The following is a 21,692-nucleotide window of genomic DNA, read 5'->3' as shown; positions in this document are numbered from 1 at the left end:
AGCTGGGCAAAGGGAATGAACGACCTTTAGTCTTGGCAGCAGAATTAGCTGTTGTCTGTGGCTGTACTTCTGTGACCGCCCTGCTTCCAGAGCTGCTGTTGTCACCACCAATGGCAGTACCTCAATGGTGTAGAAATGCCCTGAGACCTGTGCCAAATCTGATCCTCGGGTGCCTTGTGGGGTGATTACTCCTGAGACAGGAGCAACGTGTTTTTCTTTACATGTAATGAGTAGAGGCAAGTACATAGGGAGGGGGAAACTGCAAAAGGAGAAATGTTGGAGAATTATTAGAGCTACAGTTACCCAGAAAGATATTTCACATCCCACAGCCCAAGACCTCCTGCGTGTGGGGGCTGTCACAGCAGCGTGGCCTGGCAGGAGCTTGGCCAGACCAGCTGGGCAACCAAGAGGTATAGTTTCTCTCTGCAGGTGCTTGCCTACTAATCCAGCTGGCATTTCCTCAGACTTCCATGGATTTCTTAATTGATAACCCTCAAATAAAAGCTACGTATTGGCTTTATAGTTTATATTACTGTGTATTGTAATAAAGTATGGGTTGGATGAATTTGTATACTCTGCCTTTTCAGTTAGCTGTCCCTGATGCTTTAGCCAGCTTGTTATTGAGATAGGAAAGTCTTATTAAAATAATTGTCTGTGATGAGCAGCTACCTGGAAGCTCCTGGATGAAGAAATACTCAACATGTTGAGCTGTAGTTTCTGCAGTGGCTCCGTAGTGAATACCTTCACCCCCCAGTGTTGGCTTCAATTACTTGTCTCTCCTCAGACTTCCACACCATTTTCAAATCCAGGCTTTTCTTGCTGGCCTGGAGTGTCTGACTGTGCTTAACAAAACAATTACATCTTTGTTCCAAAGCCCACTAGTTCTGGGTTGGTTTTGTAACACAAAGTTGAATACTAATCGATCATGCATTTAATTTTATGTTGTGTGGTGTTTTGGGTTTCTTGGGGTTTTTTGTTTTGTTTTGGCTTTTTTTGGTTCATATGTTTCTGGGTTTTTTTGTTTAACAGTACAGAACTAAGTGATTTTTGCGGCCGAAAGGTGACACAATCTCAGAGAAATTTTTACATTGCCTTTATTTTAAATGAAGGTTTGATTTTTTCTTGACTTCCCAGGTTACACACCAGCGTTGGCCTGCGCGCCCAACAAGGACGTGGCTGATTGCCTGGCTCTCATCCTGGCCACGATGATGCCTGTTTCGTCGAGCAGCACGTTACCTTCCCTGACGTTCAATGCCATTAATCATTACACCAACACCTCAAAAACTGTCACCTTCGATTCCCTGCCAATCATGAGGAGTGACCATAGCTCTTACTGTACTTTCAACAACATTGGCAGGGAAGATGGCTACCCCTATACAGAAGAAGACGAACTCAATGACTCAGATTCTGAGACCTATTAGCAGCTACATTTTGTAGGTCCGAAGAGTGAACCCTCACGCTGGAAGGTCAGACTTGCGCTTTTGGAAAAAAGCTATCAGTGTTTGAATGCAAAAAGAGGACAGACCTTTGAGAAGATTTTTTTATTGTGGTTGCATATAAAAAAAAATCTGTGAGACTCTAGGAGGATTTTTAAGAGCATATTTTGCAGAAGCAGCATAAATTCTTGAATAAGTACTTTGAAACCATGGCAAAAAAAAATAAATAAAATAAAATAAAGAATGTCAAAACTGTTTTATTTAAGTTTATTCTACCGTTCTGTTTCTGGTGCCGGGAGTAATTTCTGCAGACTGGGCACCCGACTTGGTGTAAATGAACAACGCTATTGTACAACACAAAGGATGCTAGATTTAAATATTGTCAATAAAACTAGAACCATTTTGAAGGCAATAAATGAGTTTGGTACAGTAGGCATTGTTTGTGCTGCAAATTGCCAAAGGACCAAATAACTTAAAGATTTTTTTAATTCAGTATCTTTTTGTGAAAACTGGAATAGGTTATTTGAGAAGTTGTTTTAACCAAACCTTAATTACTTCTGGAAAAGAAGCTTAGATTTGGTTTTAAATGTTGATTTATTTTTTTTTAATCATCTGAAAGCCTTCCGACACTATTAAATGTACCATGAAAGAAAGCAGATGTACTTTTAAGTTTCGTTTTCTTTTTCTTTTAGGAGAAATGAAAATGGACTTGTCATACTTTTATAATACTAAAATTAAACCAGCTAACAAGGTGAAGTCAGGGTGAAAAATGTACAGTGTAATAAACAAGGGAAGGGGTGGGAGGTGTGGGAGGGAAGTAATTGTTGCACAGTTTTAGATTTTATAACTTTTGGGTTTTGGAGTGAGATTTTTTTTAATTTAAAAATACACAAGTAACTTGGAAACTATGAAACTGTATAAAAAACTGAAATGTCTTGATAACCCTGTTGTGACTGAGAGTTCTTTTCGATAATTTGTCCACTTCCTTACATCATAAATTTGTATGTAAAATTGTGTATCCCTATCACTTTTTCTAAGGAAAAAAAACAAGCAAACCCTGGAGTTACAAGGGCGGGAGGTGAATTTAAAAGTATATTTCCCTATTAGAAAAAAAAGTACAGTGTCTGGTCTGTGGGAAGAACTGTGTGACTTTGTTGTGCTCCATTTAGAGAATAAACAGCAGAAACGGGTCCCTGTAAAGTAGTTCAGACTTGCCCGAAGAATTATTTTTTGTTTATTTATAACAGACTACTATGTTTTTTTAATTGCCTGATGAATGAAAAACTGACATAAGTAAGCTGAAGTTTTGTCTGTTAAATATGAATATTTACTTTACTTGGCTCTGCTTTAATTATAACTTTTCAAGTGAATTTGTTTATGTACATGCAAGGATTCCTTGCATGTCCTGGTAAAGTAAAAATAAATTACTACAAGCTGATTCCAATTTCCTTTTTATCCTTTTTGTATTGTGAAACTGGAAATCTTTATGATATTATAAATTATCAGCTGGTTTTCTGAACAGTGTGGAAACACGGGACAATATTTTGATCTATTTGATAATTTTGTGGGTTTTTTTAAGAATTAATGAGCATGTACATAGAAATAGTGACTGCTTGAATACTGTATTTACCTGCACTCTTTCAGTACTTCAAGATTCCTGTATATTCTACGGAGTATAATAAAACCCAAATGTGAGTTCTCCTAATGAATAATGTATTTGTATCTACTAAGCATTAATGACAAAGTCTCTTTTGTCGAACTGTTGGAATTTACACAATCTACTTCACAAAGGCTCTGCCAGCATTTTCATTCTAAAGTGAAGGTGAGCTATTTCATTTTAAATGTTAAATTACTTCATTATTCCTTTAGCCTTCCTTTTAAGCGTCACTTTCTTAACTGTACCTGTGTTGGTTGTTCATAGGTGCAGTATGTTCATCTGTCAGCAGAATGAGGTGACTTTGGGGATATCGTGATTTCTGTATTTTCCTCCCTCTGAATCTTTCAGCACGTGGGGCTGAGTGGGAGGACAGATGTGCCTCAGCTGGGCGTGCAGGCAGCGCTCAAAAGATCCACATTGGCCTGTCTTGAGATTCACTGTATCTGTTTAAATACAAAGGTTGAAGCGGCATGGACACGTTTTTCCTCATATGCTTGTGGAAAATCAGAATGAGAATGCCAGCTAGCATGCCCGTTATTGAGAAGGTAACAATTGCATATTGCTGTTAATGAAACTGTTCAGTTTTTGTTGCTTTAAAGGAACTGTGAAAAGATTATGTTAATAGGCCTTTACCATCTGTGCTATTATAACTTCTGTTTGACTTCACAATGACCCATTCCCTCAGAGTTTGGTGTCTGCAGCCCTTGGGCATTCAGGTCTTCTTTGAAAAACAAGCAGGGCAAGAGAGACTGAGAACTGTCCATGTCCACTGTGTGCCCGGGTGACAGAGGAGAAAACCCTCAGAAGGCCTTGGTTTGAAAGTTAAAGTTTTGGATATGGAAGACAGGCAAATGCACAAAATAGTGCTGTTGAACGCCTTTGTTTCCGTCTGTCAATCAGAAATCATGCCTCCCTTTCATTTCATTTCATTACTACTCACCTCTTGAAGGAGAAAACTTTTTTTTTGATGCTATAAATTGCACTATTTTTTTAAGTTGACTTCTGTGAACTTTTTAGAGCTAAAGATGTGGGGATTTTTACAAATTGTTAATTCCATTTAGGACTCCAGTCGTATGATTTGTGTATCTCATCTGTGTCATCATTAGAATTTATTCAGTGAGCCTGTAGATTGCAATTTGCCTGGTTTTGGTTTTTGAAAAGCACTGCTACGTGGCAGTATGGGTTGGACAGTCATTGTGCCTTGAAAGGGATAATTGAGGCTATTATTAGAATCTGGTCTTATTCCAAAAATGGAACATGATTAAAGAACATGCTACCGTGGTCAGAGACAACTTCCTTAATGTGACGTCAAGGAGAAGAAGATTCCTTGTTTCTGTAAAGCAAATAATGCTTTCTGTGGTGGGTGGGGGGTTATTATTATTAAGAAAAAAAAGATGACAGAAGTGTTCATACTTCAGTGGCAGCCTGTTCATTTCCAGAAACTGATATCGGATCCTCCATATTTCTCAAAAGAATCCTCCTCTTTTTGTACAGATGAATAGGGCACAGTTATTGTTACAACCTTCATCCCAACAATCTCTTGGATCTTCACCAAGAGCGAGCAGTGAGCCTTGGCTGGACTACTGGAGCGATACATTAGAATAAAGGAACTGTTCTTATCCTGAAAAAAACCTGAAATCAAATGGACTTCAGGAAAGAGAAGAAACCAGCTCTGCTCAGCTTCATGTGTACTCTGACTTCTGGGATGTTTTATGGGTTTTTCAGTTCTTGGGATTGATGTTCTGCGGGAGAAAATGCCATGTTAGTATGAACCTCCCGGGCTGAGTTGTTACTTCTCGAGCGCAGTGTGGCACTCGATGCTGTTAAAATGAAGAATCAATCTGTCCTCCCCCCTACCCTGAGTGACCCCACTGTAATAAAAAAGCTTTGTCTTGTAATTTCCTAGGAAATCTTGACCTCTCTTGTCTCCTGCTTTGTTTTTCCTCTTCTTACTCTCTATTGCTTCCCCACCTCTAGTTATCTCCAACGTTATTCCAAATATATTGATATGATTATCAGAGCTAGAAATAATACTTTTTAAACTTGGATATTGGTTGTGGTGGGTTTTTTTGCTCATCGTATATCTTCTGGTTTCAAATTATGACTTGTCTACCAGACTAAAGAATTAATAGAAGTTTGGTTAAAAAAAAAAATAAAATATTTAAAAATTAAGGACTTCAAAGTTTTTCTACACAAAGGGCACTGAAGATCCCAAGGCTGTTACCCAGACTATGTGGCAGATCACTAAAAAGGAGCATGAGATAATGATTATGGATTCTTCAGCCTAAAAAACTGAAACCTAAATGTTAATAAAAAGAGCGTTTTCTGGAAACAGCAGTTCAGGAGGACGTGTTCTTTGGCTCAGTGTACACAGGGTGGGTGAGGGAGCTCCTTGGGCTTCCCTGAGGGCAGCAGGAGGACCCTCCTCATCTCCCACCCTTTGCTCTGTGGCTCTGCTGATGCTACATGGCCACTCACCTGAAGAAATGCAGTTGTGTTGCTGGTCAGGAAGCCTTGATTCCTGATAACAATAATTCCTGATAATCCAGTCCTGGTTGGATCAGACTAATAACTTTAGAGAGACCGGGCCTTTATAATCTCTTAATAAGTAGTTTAAACTTTTAACACCACTTCTGTAGGCATGGGTTTAAACTCTGAAAAATCCATTTTATTATCAGGGAAAGCAGATATTTGAATTCTTGAAGTTGGTCCAACAAATTCATATAAGTCCTTAAATCCAAGATTGGCTGGTAATTATTGCCTCTTGTGGTAATCTCTCTACAATTTATGATGATTTCTTTATAATCCTTTAATATGCTGCAAAAACTGGTGGGACAGAGAAGAATTCTTTCAAGTTAGGATTAAAACCCTTTTTTTATAAATCTGTAGCTGTGACTCTAAATTGGACAAGACAGTAATTTATAAAATATAGGTCTCCTTTACAGACTGAAACCTGAGATGTTAAATGTGAAGAGACACAATATAGGCCTCTTTGTTTGTTAAGCTGATAGCATAGGGCTTTTTATTTTCCTGAAGTCCTTTTCTCACTATAATATCCGTATGTTTTGAAGAATGTTAAGTGCAAAGGAACCACTGTGCATTAATTTGAAATGGCAAAACAACTGGTCATTCTTAAGAAAATATCCTATTATTATATTTATGATTATCTATAAGCCTTGTCACAAAAATCTCTTTGTTTTATTCCCTAACAGGAGCAGCAAATGCCTGGCTGGATATTGTAAATGTCACCCAGGCCTCTGGTCTGATCCATGTGTCCTCAGGTGCCTATGGAGGGAAAACTGAAATGGCAACCTCAGAAAGAGTGGGGTTTTTTTTCAGTCATCTACAGCCCAGGAAAATTGCAAGAATGTTTTGGTTTCCTTTTCCTGAGGGAAAAATAGTTACAGATGTGATGAACATTTTCAAGGAGTGGGCGTTTTCCTGTCTTTACAACTAATCCTGCAACCGAACATTCCTACAGGAAGAAGACAAAATGTCCCTGCTTGGGAGACTCGAAGATTTCTTCCAACTCCTTCCAGCCCAGTATCCCAGTCTCTTTAGCACTATTGTCTTCAAATAAAGCAGCATGTAAATCCTCCATCCTTCCCTGGTGCTGTCTGTTACTTTACATAAGGATGAACTGAGTTCCCGCCAGTCCATGCTATGTTTTAGCAATTTTCAACCCATGGCTGGGAGAAGAACCTTGCAGTATTTCACCATTTAACTGTAAACATAGTTGAACACTATGGTACCTAAAGAGCCTTTCAAGCTATCTTAAGTATTTCTAGTGTCACTAAATATTTAAAGAGGAAAAAAACACCTTCTGCTTTTTCATTAAAATTGCAATAGAAGCAGCCAGAAATTTTGCTATTCAGATTCACAACACAACAAAACAAACCCAGCTTTCAAGCCTTGTCAAATTACAGATGTGTGGGTTCTTATTATACCTGGGAGTGGACTTAGCTCACAAAGCTTAAGACACTGAGGTCTCAATTTTTTTTAATGTTAAAAGAATATGTTAGATACCTTAAACAGTCTTAAAGCAAAATCTAAGGATTCGCATCCTATCTTGTCCTGTATTTCCTTTGCCTTGCCAAACTTTGTTGTTCAAGCTGTCTGCATAGTTTTCTTAAAATCTTAAAAATCTTTCCTAGAATCTATTAACATCTTACTGAATTCAGCCTTTCTAATCTCTTCTACCATAAGTTTGTTTGATCTGCTGCGGGTACCATTATTGCTGGTGTCTGACTTCTGACCTGTGTTGTCTATGCCCGCTCTGCCAATGGAAGGAGGAAGGACAATAGAGTGAACCTCTGAAGTACCTCCATTGCTGTTGATTAAATACTTGACTGAGTGACCACTCCCACTTCAATCTGTGAGTATTTGGGGTTTTCAGAAATGGCATTTGTCACAACTTTTTTTTAAACCTACATCGATGAAGGAGGAGGGGGTAATTCTTTCTAGCTGCTGAAGCTGCCTGTGTGTCAGTAGTGGTGTTCAGGCATTGTTTGTGTCCTCTTTCTGTAGAAGTTCTGAAAATGTTATTTTCTTCAGTTGGTTCTTTTATTTGCTTTAGATGGAATGTCTGAAGCAGCCAAAGAGGGCAGTCAGTTTTTTGTGGTGGTCCTCTTGGGTTTTCTGTGATGCTGGGGTGTTCGTTAAATACTTGATTCTGCAAGACAGGTCACAGCCTGGGCAAGACCGTGCTGTGCCTCATGACGATGGTGTCCTTACGTCTGTGTTGACTGTAGGAGGCTCTTGAAGGTCAGTTGTTTCAGCCTGGTTCATTCCACCTGGAGAGAGCTGCCTCAACAACCTTACACCCACTTGTCCCTTGTGAAGATCTTTGTTCTGTACATACTGTCCCAGCATGTTACCAGTTCCTCAGCCTGGTCACATGCCTCTCAGTAGCTGAACTCCAATGCCCTGTTTGCCAGATGTTCCTTTGGTTTGCCTTCTGGTGGTTTCTGTCGCTGTAGAGTATCTTCACATCCATCTGGAAAACTCACTGGTCATGTGAATCCCAAAACAGCAGACCCCTAATGAAGAAACCCCTAACACCTCTGACCTATGTGCTGTTACCCCTACCTCGACAGACAGTTTCTATGGTTGTCTTCTTGTCCCTGGGGCAGTGCCAAGGCCCTTTGAAGACGTTGCCCCCTGTTCTCTGTCTCAGACAGGACATTCCTTTGGTCTCGGCACAAATTTCCAAATCCTGATTTCATTTAAGTCAACAGACTGAGTGATTTAAAGCTGTTCTAGACATGTTGTTCTTCCCGTATGATCCTTGTGTTTGGTTCTGGTTGCACTCACAGACAGAAACTGTTCAGGAAGCTTTAATAAAACTGCTTGTATCCACTGGTGGGACATCAGGTGATGGGCTGCATCACAGTATGTTGCGAGTCTGCCCATGTGAACATCCGCCTTGCTGACGGCTTCTCCCACCTCAGCAACTGGTACATAGCTGCCCTCAGGTGCACACAGGCGGTTTGGGAGCTGTGCTGTGTTCCGCAGGGCAGTGCTGGGGTTGCTGTTCCAAAACCTGCCCATCGGTGCTAGGCAGTGTCATAGGTTGCTGCCCAGTCACCCTGATTCAGAACAGATGCATCTCTTGTTCCTCAAAGATCAAGATGGTGAGAGGAAGTTACATACTGGTAGTTCTCCATGGTGCCTAGTACTGCCTGTTACAGTTTTTCCAGTGTCTCTTTGCTAAAGGCTGTTTTTTTAGGGGTGAAGAGAACAAGGCATGAGAACACATTCTAATACTTAGGCCTACCCTTATCAAGGAGGAGGCAGAGCACCATGCCCCATGCAAATGGTAAGGCCTGAAGGCCTTGTTGTCTCATAGTTTTGGTGTACCCCATGTCAAGAATAGCTCTGTGGAACAAACTTTGCAAGTATTTCACAGATATATACGTTTGGGTTTTTTTTCCTTAAGCATAGCAAATACAACTAAGGCTATTTACTTGTTTAGCCTAATTTATTGTGCTAGTAAGAGTCTGCTTTGGAACTAAACCCAAAGCAGTGTTTCGTGCAAGAGGATGCATGTGGAGTAGGCAGGCTTGTCCTAAAACCTGCCATTCTCCAGCCGTTTCCTGTTCATTTCTTTTAGACTCGGTTGTATGGTACTAGAACCAGAATTCCAAATAAGCACCACAGATATTTTCTGTTCTACCCTCTATGTTCTGGAATTTGTGCAGCATTCAGCAAGAACACTGCTCTGGGTGCCAAAGTATTAATGATTTTTAGTAACCTTGCAGTGGCATGGCCTACTTTTACATCAGCAAGTTTATGTCTAATGAGATAAGAGACATTGCCCTCTCCGTATTTCATATATGCTGCAGGGCAAACAAAACTGTTGGGTTGCTATACAAAAGCTGAGTGTGACTGGGTCCTGACTCACAGTAAAACAGCTTGGAGAAAGGAAGGTTTGGTAGAGCCCAAGATCATAAATATTTATGTATTTATTTTGTGTAAATATTTAAGAAACCTGGATGTAGAAATTCAGCAATTTATTGGTTATTTTGCTTTCTGAAACCAGGAGCTTATTGAGCACCTTTCAATACACACACTTGTAGATGCCATATTGGTTTGAGTTTGAACACATTTCAGAAGTGACTCGGCCCACCAAAACAGAGACTTGCAGCTTTCCTGTTAGCGCTCTGCTCCTCACTGCTCCTCCCGGCCACTGGAATGCAACCAACGCACTGAGCAACTGGAACACGAGGACTCACCAAAGGAACAGTTGTGTTTATTCCGTTACTCAGCAGCTATTACGCAGATAAAGTCATAACGGCCAGTAAGATCACACAGAATTATAACACTAGAGAATAAATTATCTTTTCGGAATTTAACTCCAAATTAATATCCTTTGAATATTCTCTGCAACAGAACAGTTTGTCACCACAGTTCAGTAGTTATAACACCCGATCTAGTGACTGCTCTGGAATGAACGGTGAGTTTTACTCATTTAGCAGCAGGAACCTGCCATCTGGCACACAAAGTATTTATGTAAAAACCTTGCTGTCCCACAGTTCGTTATGTGCTTTTCATAGCTCTTGTTGAATTAATTTATGGACGATGTGTAAGATGTCGGAAAGTCAAAACAGTCTTGAAATGACCTCTCTTTTAAACAGGGAAAGTTAAAGTACTTAAACAGTACATAACATAGTAATTGATATTCATTGCTGCCTTTTTTAAAACATAATTCCTTGCACAGTAGGCTGGAAACTGTGTCTTAATGCAGTCTAGTTTTTCACAATCATCTGATATCCTCTTCCCCAGACTGGCTGTTCCATAGATGCTCACAGCTGCAACATTCACTTACTGTTAAAAGTGTACGAGAAAACTCACTGAGTTTTCTAACAGGATAACAGACAACTGAGTGGTCAGTCTTCAGCCAGGAGTTTTGACGCTAAGAAAAAAATCAATCACAGCACTCTAACCAGAAATCAGAGCCTCACCATCTACAAGCTATATACTTACTTACTTAACTTATGTATGTGTGTATGTACGTCCCTGCATGTCAAGCATGGTATTTGCGTCATTATTCCCTTTCCTATTTTTCTTCCTTTTGCAACGGTTTTCCATTCCATTTTTTTTATATACTCCTAGCCAGGACCCCCCAAAACCAAAGGATTAAATTAAAAGGAACAGATTCAGTTGAAATGAAAATTGTTATTTTCACAATATAAAACACCTCAACACATGACAACAAGCCTTTATCTTTGCAAGGCAGTTCTTTTACTTCTGGTAGGACATAAGCTACCAAGGTGCAGCCTGTACTTACAGCCTCTTAGGCATGAGTGACTGATTAGATTCCACATTGAAATTATAAGTGCTTTGCTTATAATTTCAATGTGGAATCTAATCAGTCACTCATGTAAAACACACATCTGAAGCTCTAGGAAGTACAGATGTTCAACTTTTGTTAAGATACATACTCTGAACATACAAGCAGTTGTTTTCTGATTCAGTCCTTTTCATACCATCGTCCATATAGAGCAGCTGTCAGTAGGCCAGAAGATGTTCTATTTTTGCTTATGAAATAGTGGTTGTTTTTCCAGCCCATGTGATCAGCGAAGTCCAAGGTAATACCAGATGTCAGCAGTAAAGGAAAGATATAAGGGGTACTCATATTTCCCCATAGCTGGAAATCTATCACCGCAGTGGCATCTGTAACCTCCTGGCCACAAGTGCTAAAGCTGAGACCACCACACTTTACTAATGCACAGGCCTGGACATAGTATGTGCCATGCACTGTATGGAGCCCATCAAAAACTCCCAAAGCATACAATTCATCAGTTAACACAGCTCTCCGGTAATTTAAGTAACAACAAAGGGTATTGGCACAAACATGGACCTCTCCTTTTTCCCCCCATACAGGAACAAAAGTAAAGTTGTCATACATCATTTCTGCATAAAATATGGGAGGTAACTGTTCATTTCCTTTTTCTGATACTCTGCCAGGGATCTCTTCTCCTTCCTTAAAACAAACTTGATCATCCATTGAGCCGCTTGTAGAAGTCTTGCATGAGTCGTGTAAGTTGTCTCTGAATCTTTCATTAATCTCCAAATTCGTGTCATAATCTGCAGTAATCACAGGAATTTCTGCTACTATGAGCTTGCCACCATAACTTTCCATGTTATGGTAGATGTAGGATTTGACTGGAGTGTATATCCCACTTCCTGTCATGCCCAAGGTAGGGTGGTGGATATTAGCTGCTAAAATATTGACGTTGAAAGCTGTTGCAAAAGCCTGCTGAAATTCTACAGCAGAGAGGAGTGGGAGCTGGTTCATCCAGGCAGTTGGATATACAACTTGTTTCAAATTGTATTGTCTGATGAGGTTCACTGCAGGCTCAAAAAAGAGTATATCAAAGCAAGTGAACATACCAAATTTGCCTGCAAAGGGGGTATCAAAGAATTTATAGTCAGGCTCTGGCGGGGTATCAAAAGCGTATTCAAAATATAAGTTGTGTTTGCGATAGGTGGCTACCAGCGTACCGTCATCGTTGAACGCCACGTTGGTATTGAACTGGTATCTCCCATCAGATGGACAGTGAGGATCAGTGGGCTCACAGGGCTGCTTAGTTCCTAAGTTTGCCACAAGGAATACTTTGTTCTTCAGTGCCATGCAGCTCAGACGCTGAAGAACCTGAAGAACACAGTACAGGGAAATGTAAGCACTTCAGAATATGGAGGGATAAATTTTACTTAAGCAGCCATAAGTTATTATATTTAATACTTTTCAAATGATTATTTTCAATGGGAAATGTAACACATTTGATTGTACCTGTAAACTTTAAAAAGACTGATGATTTTGTGATGACTGAAAAGTATTTCAGATATTTATGTCAAAATAGCAGTGAAAAAAACTATCTGGGTTTTATCTCCTGAAAAGCAAGTAAGTAAGTAAATCTCTCTATTTCTAGCACAATAATTTTCAGAAACTTCTGACTGTTAGAGGAGCACCAATAGCTTTAAGTCAACTGAAAATTTTGAGAAGGCAGCATAACTGATTTGTGTGCCTTTCGAACAGCAGATGTCTAATAACGATCCTTTGCACCTGCAATGGCCTGTTTCTGCAACTAGATGTTTTTACTCTATTTTTTTATTCTAAAGTGATTACTAGCTACAACTGAGGGAAGCAGAGATGTAAATGGATAGACTTTGTATAATTACAGAAAAGAAATACAAAAAGCTACAGAGTACAGTGTTACTGGGATGTTTCTATGTCACCATTTACAACTTTAATTCACGTTTGCACAGAAATTCTGCTTAGTAAGCACATGCATGATTGCTCTCATTATATTATAGCATAGTAATGCTAATAAAAATAAATAGTTCTTATTAGTAAGCTTGGTTATTTTCACTCAGGTTCAGAACAGTCAATGAAAATACTATTCTTGTGATCTGCAGGTGACATCTGTAATCGCACTTGGTCTGTGCTAAGCTGTGACTTCTATTACATCATGGCAGGTCAAGTCCTGTTACTTGTGCTAATCATTTTACACACAATCACTGAGTCAGAATGTTCTGTCATTAAGTCATTAAAACTGAGTAACGAGCATGCATCAAAAGCGAAGATTAAAGAATCACAGAATGTCCTGAGTTGGAAGGGACACACAAGGATCATCGAGTCCAACTCCTGTCCCTGCATAGGACAATCCCAAAATTCACACCATGTGTCTGAGGGTGTTCTCCAGTCTCTTCTTGAACACTGTCAGGCTTGGGGCTGTGACACCTCCCTAGGGAGCCTGTTCCAGTGCTCCACCACCCTCTGGGTGAAGAACCTTTTCCTAATGTCCAACCTAAACCTGCCCTGGCACATCTTCCTGTTATTCTCCCAGGTCCTATCATTGGATGCCAGAGAGATCAGCACCTGCACCTCCTCCTCCCCTTGTGAGGAAGCTGTAGACCACAATGAGGTCTGCCCTCAGCCTCCTCTTCTGCTATGTTTTATCTTATTAGAGAGTAATTACCATTCCATAGGTTGGGGAGGAGTAGGAGATAACAAATTCAGGTGATGTTCTTGCATATACCTAAACAGAGGGAGTGCGGTCTGGACAACCAAGTAGTGAGGTGGATTGCAAACTGGCTGAAGGGAAGAAGGCAGAGAGTTGTGGTCAATGGGGTGGAGTCTAGTTGGAAGCCTGTATCCAGTGGAGTGCCTCAGGGGTCAGTACTGGGGCCTGTATTATTCAATATATTCTTCAACGATTTGGACGAGGGAATAGAGTGTACTATCAGCAAGTTTGCTGATGACACCAAGCTGGGAGGAGTGGCTGACATGCCAGAAGGCTGTGCTGCCATCCAGCGAGACCTGGACAGGCTGGAGAGTTGGGCAGGGAATAACCTAATGAAATTTAACAAGGGAAAGTGTAGAGTCCTGCATCTGGGCAGGAACAACCCCAGGTTCCAGTATAAGTTGGGGAATGACCTATTAGAGAGCAGCGTAGCAGAAAGGGACCTGGGGGTCCTGGTGGACAGCAGGACGACCATGAGCCAGCACTGTGCCCTTGTGGCCAGGAAGGCCAATGGCATCCTGGGATGTATTAGAAGGGGGGTGGTTAGTAGGTCCAGAGAGGTTCTCCTTCCCCTCTACTCTGCCCTGGTGAGACCACACCTGGAATATTGTGTCCAGTACTGGGCCCCTCAGTTCCAGAAGGACAGGGAACTGCTGGAGAGAGTCCAGTGCAGGGCAACAAAGATGATTAAGGGAGTGGAGCATCTCCATTATGAGGAAAGGCTGAGGGAGCTGGGTCTCTTTAGTTTGGAGAAGAGGAAACTGAGAGGTGACCTTATTAATGTTTATAAATATATAAAGGGTGAGTGTCACGAGGACGGAGCCAGGCTCTTCTCAGTGACAACCAACAGTAGGACAAGGGGCAATGGGTATAAACTGGAACACAGGAGGTTCCATTTAAATTTGAGAAGAAACTCCTTCACGGTGAGGGTAACAAAACACTGGAACAGGCTGCCCAGGGAGGTTGTGGAGCCTCCTACTCTGGAGACATTCAAAACCCACCTGGACACCTTCCTGTGTAGCCTTATCTAGGTGTTCCTGTTCTGGCAGGGGGATTGGACTAGATGATCTTTTGAGGTCCTTTCCAATCCCTAACATTCTGTGATTCTGTGATGTATTGCATGTATCTAAAACCCTCCACTGTTAAGAATGAAACCAGCATAAACTGAGAGTCCATGAAAAAGATAATCTGATGCTAAAAGTTGTTAAACTTTTTGCTTACTTTCCTAAGCAAAACTACTAGAACTAGTTTCCCACTTGAAGCACAAACGTAGCATTCAGTCATTTCATCTCTCTGCAGAAATCACTCCATTACCTCTGTGTCGTTGAACAAATATGGCTCTCTGCATGGATTCCACTTCACAAACTCTGAATGCAGAACGAAATCTAAGTAAGGATAAATGGAGTTTCTGGTGAAGTTGAAGCCATGGATTCCATCTTCAGGGAAAACAATGATCTGTGCCCCCTAAATGTAAAACAAAGACATGTTTTGTAGGCAAAGCAAAACCAACCTGAATACAAAAGGGAAAAAGGGAATCTTATGGGTAAAAAGAGCTAAAGAAAGTTAAGGATAACTCAAGTATGTTTTGACAAGACTGTAGTTTGAAATTATATTTTCTTTGACTTCATAGTAATTATGTGTACAAAAAGAAAGCTTATTTAACCTGACACATACCTTTAGCTTGAAAAATAGCCTATTTGACATGATTTTAAGGGAATGCAAATAAGAGCAGACTTAATCCAAAAATGCTACCAAAAGTATTCTCCATTCACGAGTCATGAGAATGACATCATTCAGGTTAGAGACCGATGATGTTAAAATTTGTCTTAATTTTTTTTTTTCAGAATTATGCTATTTGCAGATGAGCTCTGTCAAAGTTGCAGCATCACTTAGTCCTGGCTATACACCTTGACCAGGTATACAGGGTACTGAGAGTATTGTTTTCAGAAACAGCTTGATTATGGAAGCAATGCAGATTCTGGTGGAAATGCAGCCATGTCAGAGCTCGGCTGGTTCTACCTGAAGTTCAGGAAGATCTGTTCCTAAAAATGGGGTGGACCTCTTTCACATCAGATGCAGCATCAGTCACTCAAATTCCTCTGATTTTTTAAAAGTCCGTTCAAATGCATTATCCATGAGATAATTTACATGGCTTGGATGCATTATTGCACAAAAATAGCTATTCTGCTTCTGGACTGTGATGCCCAGACATCTGAACGTCACAAAAAAAAAAAAAAAAAGAAAAGTCATGAAGTCATGTTTTTATGACTTCATGACACGTTTTCATGGTAATTCTTCTGTTCCGGAACAACAGATTTGTGAAACCTGCAAGTCAATTCTTCTCTGCCTAGGGACAGTAATACCTGATTACTCTGACTAGAACCAGCTTTGGGTTTTCTTGGGGAGGGAAGGAAAGGAGGATGGGCATAAGTGCAGCCAGAAATAGTAGTCTCACCCCCCTAAACATATTTAGGCTGAGAACCATTCCATGGAGGGTAGGAGAAACAAATGGAAAACTTTACTTCCACAAAGTTGTTAATGGTGGAACATTCATTTCCAAAGCATGTAACTTCCTTAGTTTTTAGAAACATTCATGAATTTCCATTGAGAGCACTGGAATAAAATCAAACCAAAAGACAGCTGCCTGTAAGAAAATCTCTTAATAAAAACATTCCATTTAAGAAAACAGAAAAGAGCTAGGTATTCAGACCAAAATAGAAAATTAATTTCCCTATACTAAATAGCTATAGGCGTGTTTTTCTGAGCTTGAAATAACTGTAGACAGGCGAGGTGCTAATTGGCCAGGTTTTTTTCAGAGCTGCTGGCAGGTCAGAATGTCTGAAAAAACAGACCATAGTTATGTATATAAATATGGCTTTAGTTGCCTGGGAACACAAATGTGAAAGATTATCCTCAAATAGCACTTACTCTATATATACATAGAACACAGACAGCTGCTACTAAGCTACTGCATACCTGCCTTGCAGCAGCCACTACTTGCTGTTCATAAATGTCGAGGTTTCTGCCCATGAGCTCCAGCGCAGACTGTCGATCAACCAGGGCTGTCGGGTTAGGGCTCAGGATGGATTCGTGTTCATACACAGCAGCCACATAGTGTCCCTCTCTAGTAACTCTTCCTGAGACAACTTGATAGCAAAAAAAGCAGATGGACAGCTTCCAGCACAGTTCTACCATGGTGTATGGCATCAATCTAGAGAACAAACAAAAACAGGGGAGAAGGGAGCTTGAGCAACAAACAGTGCCAGGAATTTAAATTGATGATAAAATACAGACCGTAACTGAGACTCTTTAACAGTGTTTGAACTAAGTGTGTGGGTTTTAAATTCCTGAACAACCATGTGCATATTGTTTCTAAACCTTAAATTTATCTACGTCAGTGCTTTAAATAACTGTGTCCTGTTTAAAAGCATTTTTGCTTCATACATAGTTCTACTGTTCTTGCTTGGTCTCCCTTTACAATTAATTTCAGCATTCATTTCTAGAGTATTGCACTGTATATCAAAACATATTTGGGAAAAGTTAAATGCAGCTCACAAATTTGCAGTTTCTCTGCCACTTGGTGATGTGGCATGTATTTAAAAGTAGCACTTCCTAAAATTACTTAGACACTCTATTTAATAGTCAAGTAGAAACAGGACTTATCAATACAGAAAAATACAATTGCCAAAAGAATTATGCTAGACACTACTTCTGCATTTATCTATCACGAAAATGCCTCTCCTTATGAATTCACTCTATTCCAATTCCACATATGTAACAGACTAATTTGTCTCATACAGTGTGTCTTTTTTCAACATTTATAACAATGTTAGAGTGCAATTCAAGTCTGCATCACTCCTACACAGGGCAGATATGTAAGGTTAAAAATGCTTTCATAGTAACAACAATAAAGCAAAAATGCAGAAAATTTGCAATACCAAGTTCTTCTTTGAAAGAAATGGAGAACTAGTGAGTCCGGAAGGCTGGGGCACTCTCTCCAATATGGGCTCCCCATGTAGCCTTTTGACTTCCCAAGTCAGGAAAATAGTTACTTCTACGGAAAAAGGACTGGCTGAGACAGTCAGTGGCTGTGCAATGCTTAAGAAGTACTGCAGATATACCACGTAATTCAGAACTATTTTCACAATATGAGATTTCTGTATTTGTCACCAGAGTGTTATTAGTATCATTAAGGAATTAAATCTTGAGTATCAGTGAATTTGAAAGAGCACGCAGGAGAGATGGCTTGATGCTACTATATATTGATAGCCCCAAGTCTTCAAGTTCAGTTACTGACCTTCTAAATTGTATTTTCTCTTTGGTAACTCTTACCCCAAAAAAAGCCCATATGTTCCAAAACACTCTTAGCGCTTTTTCAGTCTTTGTGATCCACAACTCCCTGAATTTTTCTGAAGCGAATACAGACTGAAAGACACATGCATGAAGAGCCTTCTCTAGTTCTTATCAGGAGTTCAGCAGGAAGAAAAGATAAATTTTAAACTAATTCCATTTTTATTCACATTAAATGTAGTTTTGTACCTAAAAAAGGTCTACAGCAAGTTAACTTAAAATCTCTTTTCTTAAATTCCAGAATGAAAAGCAGCTAATAAGCAATCCTCAATACTGTGCCTTTTTTTTTTTTTTGTCTAAACATCAACTGGTTTAGTATTTAACAATGAACAAATTAAAGTGTGAAGAAAGCTCGTCAAAAAACATTTATTAAGTACTATCTTAGTTTAAACCACCTGTTTGCTTCCATGAGTTGCATATGCTATTTGCAACACTGGTTTGATAGCAACCCAATCCCATATAGGACAGGAAAATAATGACCTTAGTGCCCATGGTAAGCAGAAGACTCGTTTGCTCAACCAGAAAGTTTTAATATTGAATAACACTTATAACGGTCAAGGAGTAACTTAGCTGTTAGACGCTGCTAAGCTCAACTACATATTCATATTTTCTTGAGCTTTAATTTGCCACTGTGTCCATATGTTCCTGCCTTCAAGGGTAAATTTAAGTTACCTAAAGCACAATAAAAACAGAATAAAGCCTTGGCATCTCTGTAAACAGCTGTATTAAAGCTACTCCATTTATATAAATAGTTTCGAGAAGTGATGTACAATAAGTTACCCTTGCTGTCCTCCACCTTGAGCAAAACACTCGGTACTTATGGGGGAAGTGATTCAGCAATGCACAGCAAGAACAGTGGATCCTACTCTGTTCTATGCAGCTCAGCTTTGCAAATGAAATACCAAGATGCACATGAAGATATAAAGCAGTAGCAGAGGAGGGAGAGGAGAGGTGGGAAGCCTCTCACAGTTAAGGAAAGCACTGAAAATGAACACCTGGTGTTGCACCTCACTGACAAAACTACATTTTCTATTTCTGTCAGCCCTTCAGAGCTAAAATACCAATTTAGGACAGGAATGGGTTCTAGTCAGCCATTCCTCAACAGAGCTGTCAGCTAAGATGTAATTAGAATTCACGATTACTAGCAATGGAAAAAGTTGGAGAGTTTCGGATCGCAGGATGGAATCGCTACGCATCAGAAAAAGTCTTTTTCACTTCTAAGCAAAACACATTAATATAAGAAATTAGCAGGTAATAGGCTTCTGCAAAATGTTGTATTTTACAGATGTGCTTGGAGAATTCTCATTTTTCTGCCACAGTTTATTTTCTGGTGGTCAGAAACACTCAAAGTACTAACCTGAATCCCTTCCTCGTTCAGATGCACAAGAGGTTTAGCACCAGACATCCAACTACACAATCCCATCTGGCTGAACGTGGGCCCAGTAAAATAATCTAATAACTAAAATAATTCCTCAGAATCCTTACCCTTGGTCGTGATTACTGCTGGTCCTACAAATGATGGCTGAGCACTTAAGTGAGTGCTCCTTGTCTTTCCCCTATTTGACTGTTTAAACAACAGAACCCTGCTATCTAATGGATCGCTTCTAACTAGGAGAGCTGTGACAATTTCCAAGGCTGGGCTTGGGGACAGTAACCTTTCCAGCCAAAACCAGGATACCATCAGGGTTTACTAAGCCCTTAGGCTGTGAAACTCCAAATAAGTCTCAGCCACATTCTAGGGTTTTTTCCCTAATGGCAAATGCTACACATCTAATCCTTTCATTGAAGTTAATTTGTTCGGGGTCTACAGAGCTGTCATCTCACCTGAGACACAACTTCAAAGGAAATTTTCATGAACTGAAATGCTTTATAATTTAATCTCTTTTTCTGTCCCTTTCCTGTGACTTATGCGGTCTTCTGCCTGGCAGATACACTTCAGTAGGATCATCTCACTCAAATGGTATTTCATAGCAATATTACTATCATGCAGTCACAGTATTCTAGCTACAGTTCCATACGAAAGGTAAAAAGATTGGTGTTCAAGTTCAGATGCCGATTCAGACAAGCTTTCCCTCAGTCACATTGCAGACTATTTTCCTATTCAGTTTTTCAGACCATCTAATCTCAGTACATTGTGAAGCAAAGCACCTCGTCACTCACTTTTCAACAACTCTCACCATACATAGATGTGTACACAGAGAAAAGCAACACATACCCTGCTCCTTACAGTTTGATACTAAGAAGAATCCAACAGACTGTAAAAAACAGAGGCAGCACAGCACAAGTCAGGGGCCTCTTAAGTGATTAATAGCAAATGCCTGCTAAGCTGTAGTAACATAAACACTAATAATTACTTGACAACATATTAAATTTGCTATGAAAAAATAATTAAAAGTTTTTATATAGAATGTATAACACAACAGCCCCTACATAGGTATAGAAATACAGTGAAATTCAAGATTTTTCTATTCATCTCTCCAGTCTGCTGCTTTTATATGCTGCACTATGTGCTCACAAGCTATGCTTTCTAAGTTATTGATGGAGTGACGATGAACCAAATGCTTCCATTATTAGTGGTTCAGCTTAACGACAGTAGCACAACCAACAAGTCAGATGGTGGGGCAGAACATACTGTCAACTGTGTCTCTTCCAGGACACCTGCAAGTTTGGCATGGCCTAGACAGGCAGAGCCAGCTAGAATGGTGTGCACCAACCTTTGCTGAGGATTTTGGGGAAGACTCACACTACGCTCCCGCATCTCACAGAATCACAGAATGTTAGGGATTGGAAAGGACCTCAAAAGATCATCCTGCTCCCCATGCCGGAGCAGGAACACCTAGATGAGGTTACACAGGAATGTGTCCAGGTGGGTTTGGAATGTCTGCAGAGAAGGAGACTCCGCAACCTCCCTGGGCAGCCTGTTCCAGTGTATTGTTACCCTCACCATGAAGAAGTTTCTTCTCAAATTTAAATGGAACCTCCAGTGTTCCAGTTTATATCCATTGCCCCTTATATTATCAATTGTCCCTGAGCCTGGCTCTATCCTTCTGACACTCACCCTTTACATTTTTATAAACATTAATGAGGTCACCCCTCAGTCTCCTCTTCTCCACGCTAAAGAGCCCCAGCTCCCTCAGCCTTTCCTCATACGGGAGATGCTCCACTCCCTTAATCATCTTTGTTGCCCTGCACTGGACTCTCTCCAGCAGTTCCCTGTCCTTCTCGAACTGAGGGGCTCAGAACTGGACACAACGAATTGTCCTCATGAATGCCGCCGTCAGGCATTTTCATCTAACACTATTCTGTACTTTGCCCCAGTCTGTGTCAGCGCAGCCTTAGGGTGGCCTGGGCAGTGCACCCGACCACCCGCTCCTGCCTGCCCCGCTTTGAGGCCGACCGCCCGGCGAGGCTCGGAGCGCTGTCCCCGCCTTCTCCGCTCCCGACAGGAGCCGGGCGCACCTGTACGGCTCCGTGCCCCTCGCTGCAGGGCGGCAGCGACCGCCCCTCGCCCCAGCCGCTCCAATTCGGGCTCCTCGCGCGGCCCCGTGGCGGCTGGCGCTGCCGTTTAACGGCCGGCCTGCAGTCGCCACGCGCGACCAACAGGCGCCTGGACAGCCCCCGCCCCCCGGCGGCTGCTCCGCGCTCAGCACCGCCACGGGCGGGTGGCTGCGTGGGAAAGGAGGGGAGGGTAGGCGCCTCACGGTGCCCGCCCTAGCCAAT

General features: G+C 40.8%; 2 protein-coding genes and 1 long non-coding RNA gene across 15 annotated transcripts in view; 2 read left to right on the top strand and 1 right to left on the bottom strand.

Moving 5' to 3' along the window:
• The window catches only part of ANKRD28 (ankyrin repeat domain 28), a 130,645-nt gene extending 127,771 nt beyond the window's left edge, over nt 1-2,874 (top strand). For all 6 annotated transcript variants that reach the window (XM_065051446.1, XM_065051447.1, XM_065051449.1 and 3 more), the window contains one exon: nt 1,135-2,874. In XM_065051446.1, the coding sequence (XP_064907518.1) occupies nt 1,135-1,421 (287 nt within the window). In that variant the 3' untranslated portion in view covers nt 1,422-2,874. The remainder of the gene's footprint in view (nt 1-1,134) is intronic.
• A 206-nt stretch (nt 2,875-3,080) lies between these two features.
• Nucleotides 3,081-5,265, top strand: LOC135578464 (uncharacterized). The gene is made up of 3 exons (XR_010470101.1): nt 3,081-3,258; nt 3,358-3,638; nt 4,588-5,265. It is a non-coding gene; the product is annotated as an uncharacterized LOC135578464 (long non-coding RNA).
• Nucleotides 5,266-9,823: 4,558 nt separating this feature from the next.
• The window catches only part of BTD (biotinidase), a 46,614-nt gene continuing 34,745 nt past the window's right edge, over nt 9,824-21,692 (bottom strand). For 4 of the 8 annotated variants that reach the window (XM_021290263.2, XM_065051453.1, XM_005504407.3 and 1 more), the window contains exons 2-4: nt 16,599-16,833; nt 14,937-15,086; nt 10,814-12,250 (exon numbers count right to left, since the gene is read on the bottom strand). In XM_021290263.2, the coding sequence (XP_021145938.1) occupies nt 11,066-12,250; nt 14,937-15,086; nt 16,599-16,829 (1,566 nt within the window). In that variant the 5' untranslated portion in view covers nt 16,830-16,833 and the 3' untranslated portion in view covers nt 10,814-11,065. Of the gene's footprint in view, nt 12,251-14,936; nt 15,087-16,598; nt 16,834-19,329; nt 19,528-21,431; nt 21,671-21,692 lie in introns of those variants that run through there. The other 4 variants (XM_021290268.2, XM_021290261.2, XM_021290262.2 and 1 more) reach the window with 4 other exon arrangements.

This window comes from Columba livia, chromosome 2 (assembly GCF_036013475.1).
Source record: "Columba livia isolate bColLiv1 breed racing homer chromosome 2, bColLiv1.pat.W.v2, whole genome shotgun sequence".
Classification (NCBI taxonomy): domain Eukaryota; kingdom Metazoa; phylum Chordata; class Aves; order Columbiformes; family Columbidae; genus Columba; species Columba livia.
Note: the sequence above shows the minus strand (reverse complement) of the source record. Positions and strands in the feature narration are given on the sequence as shown.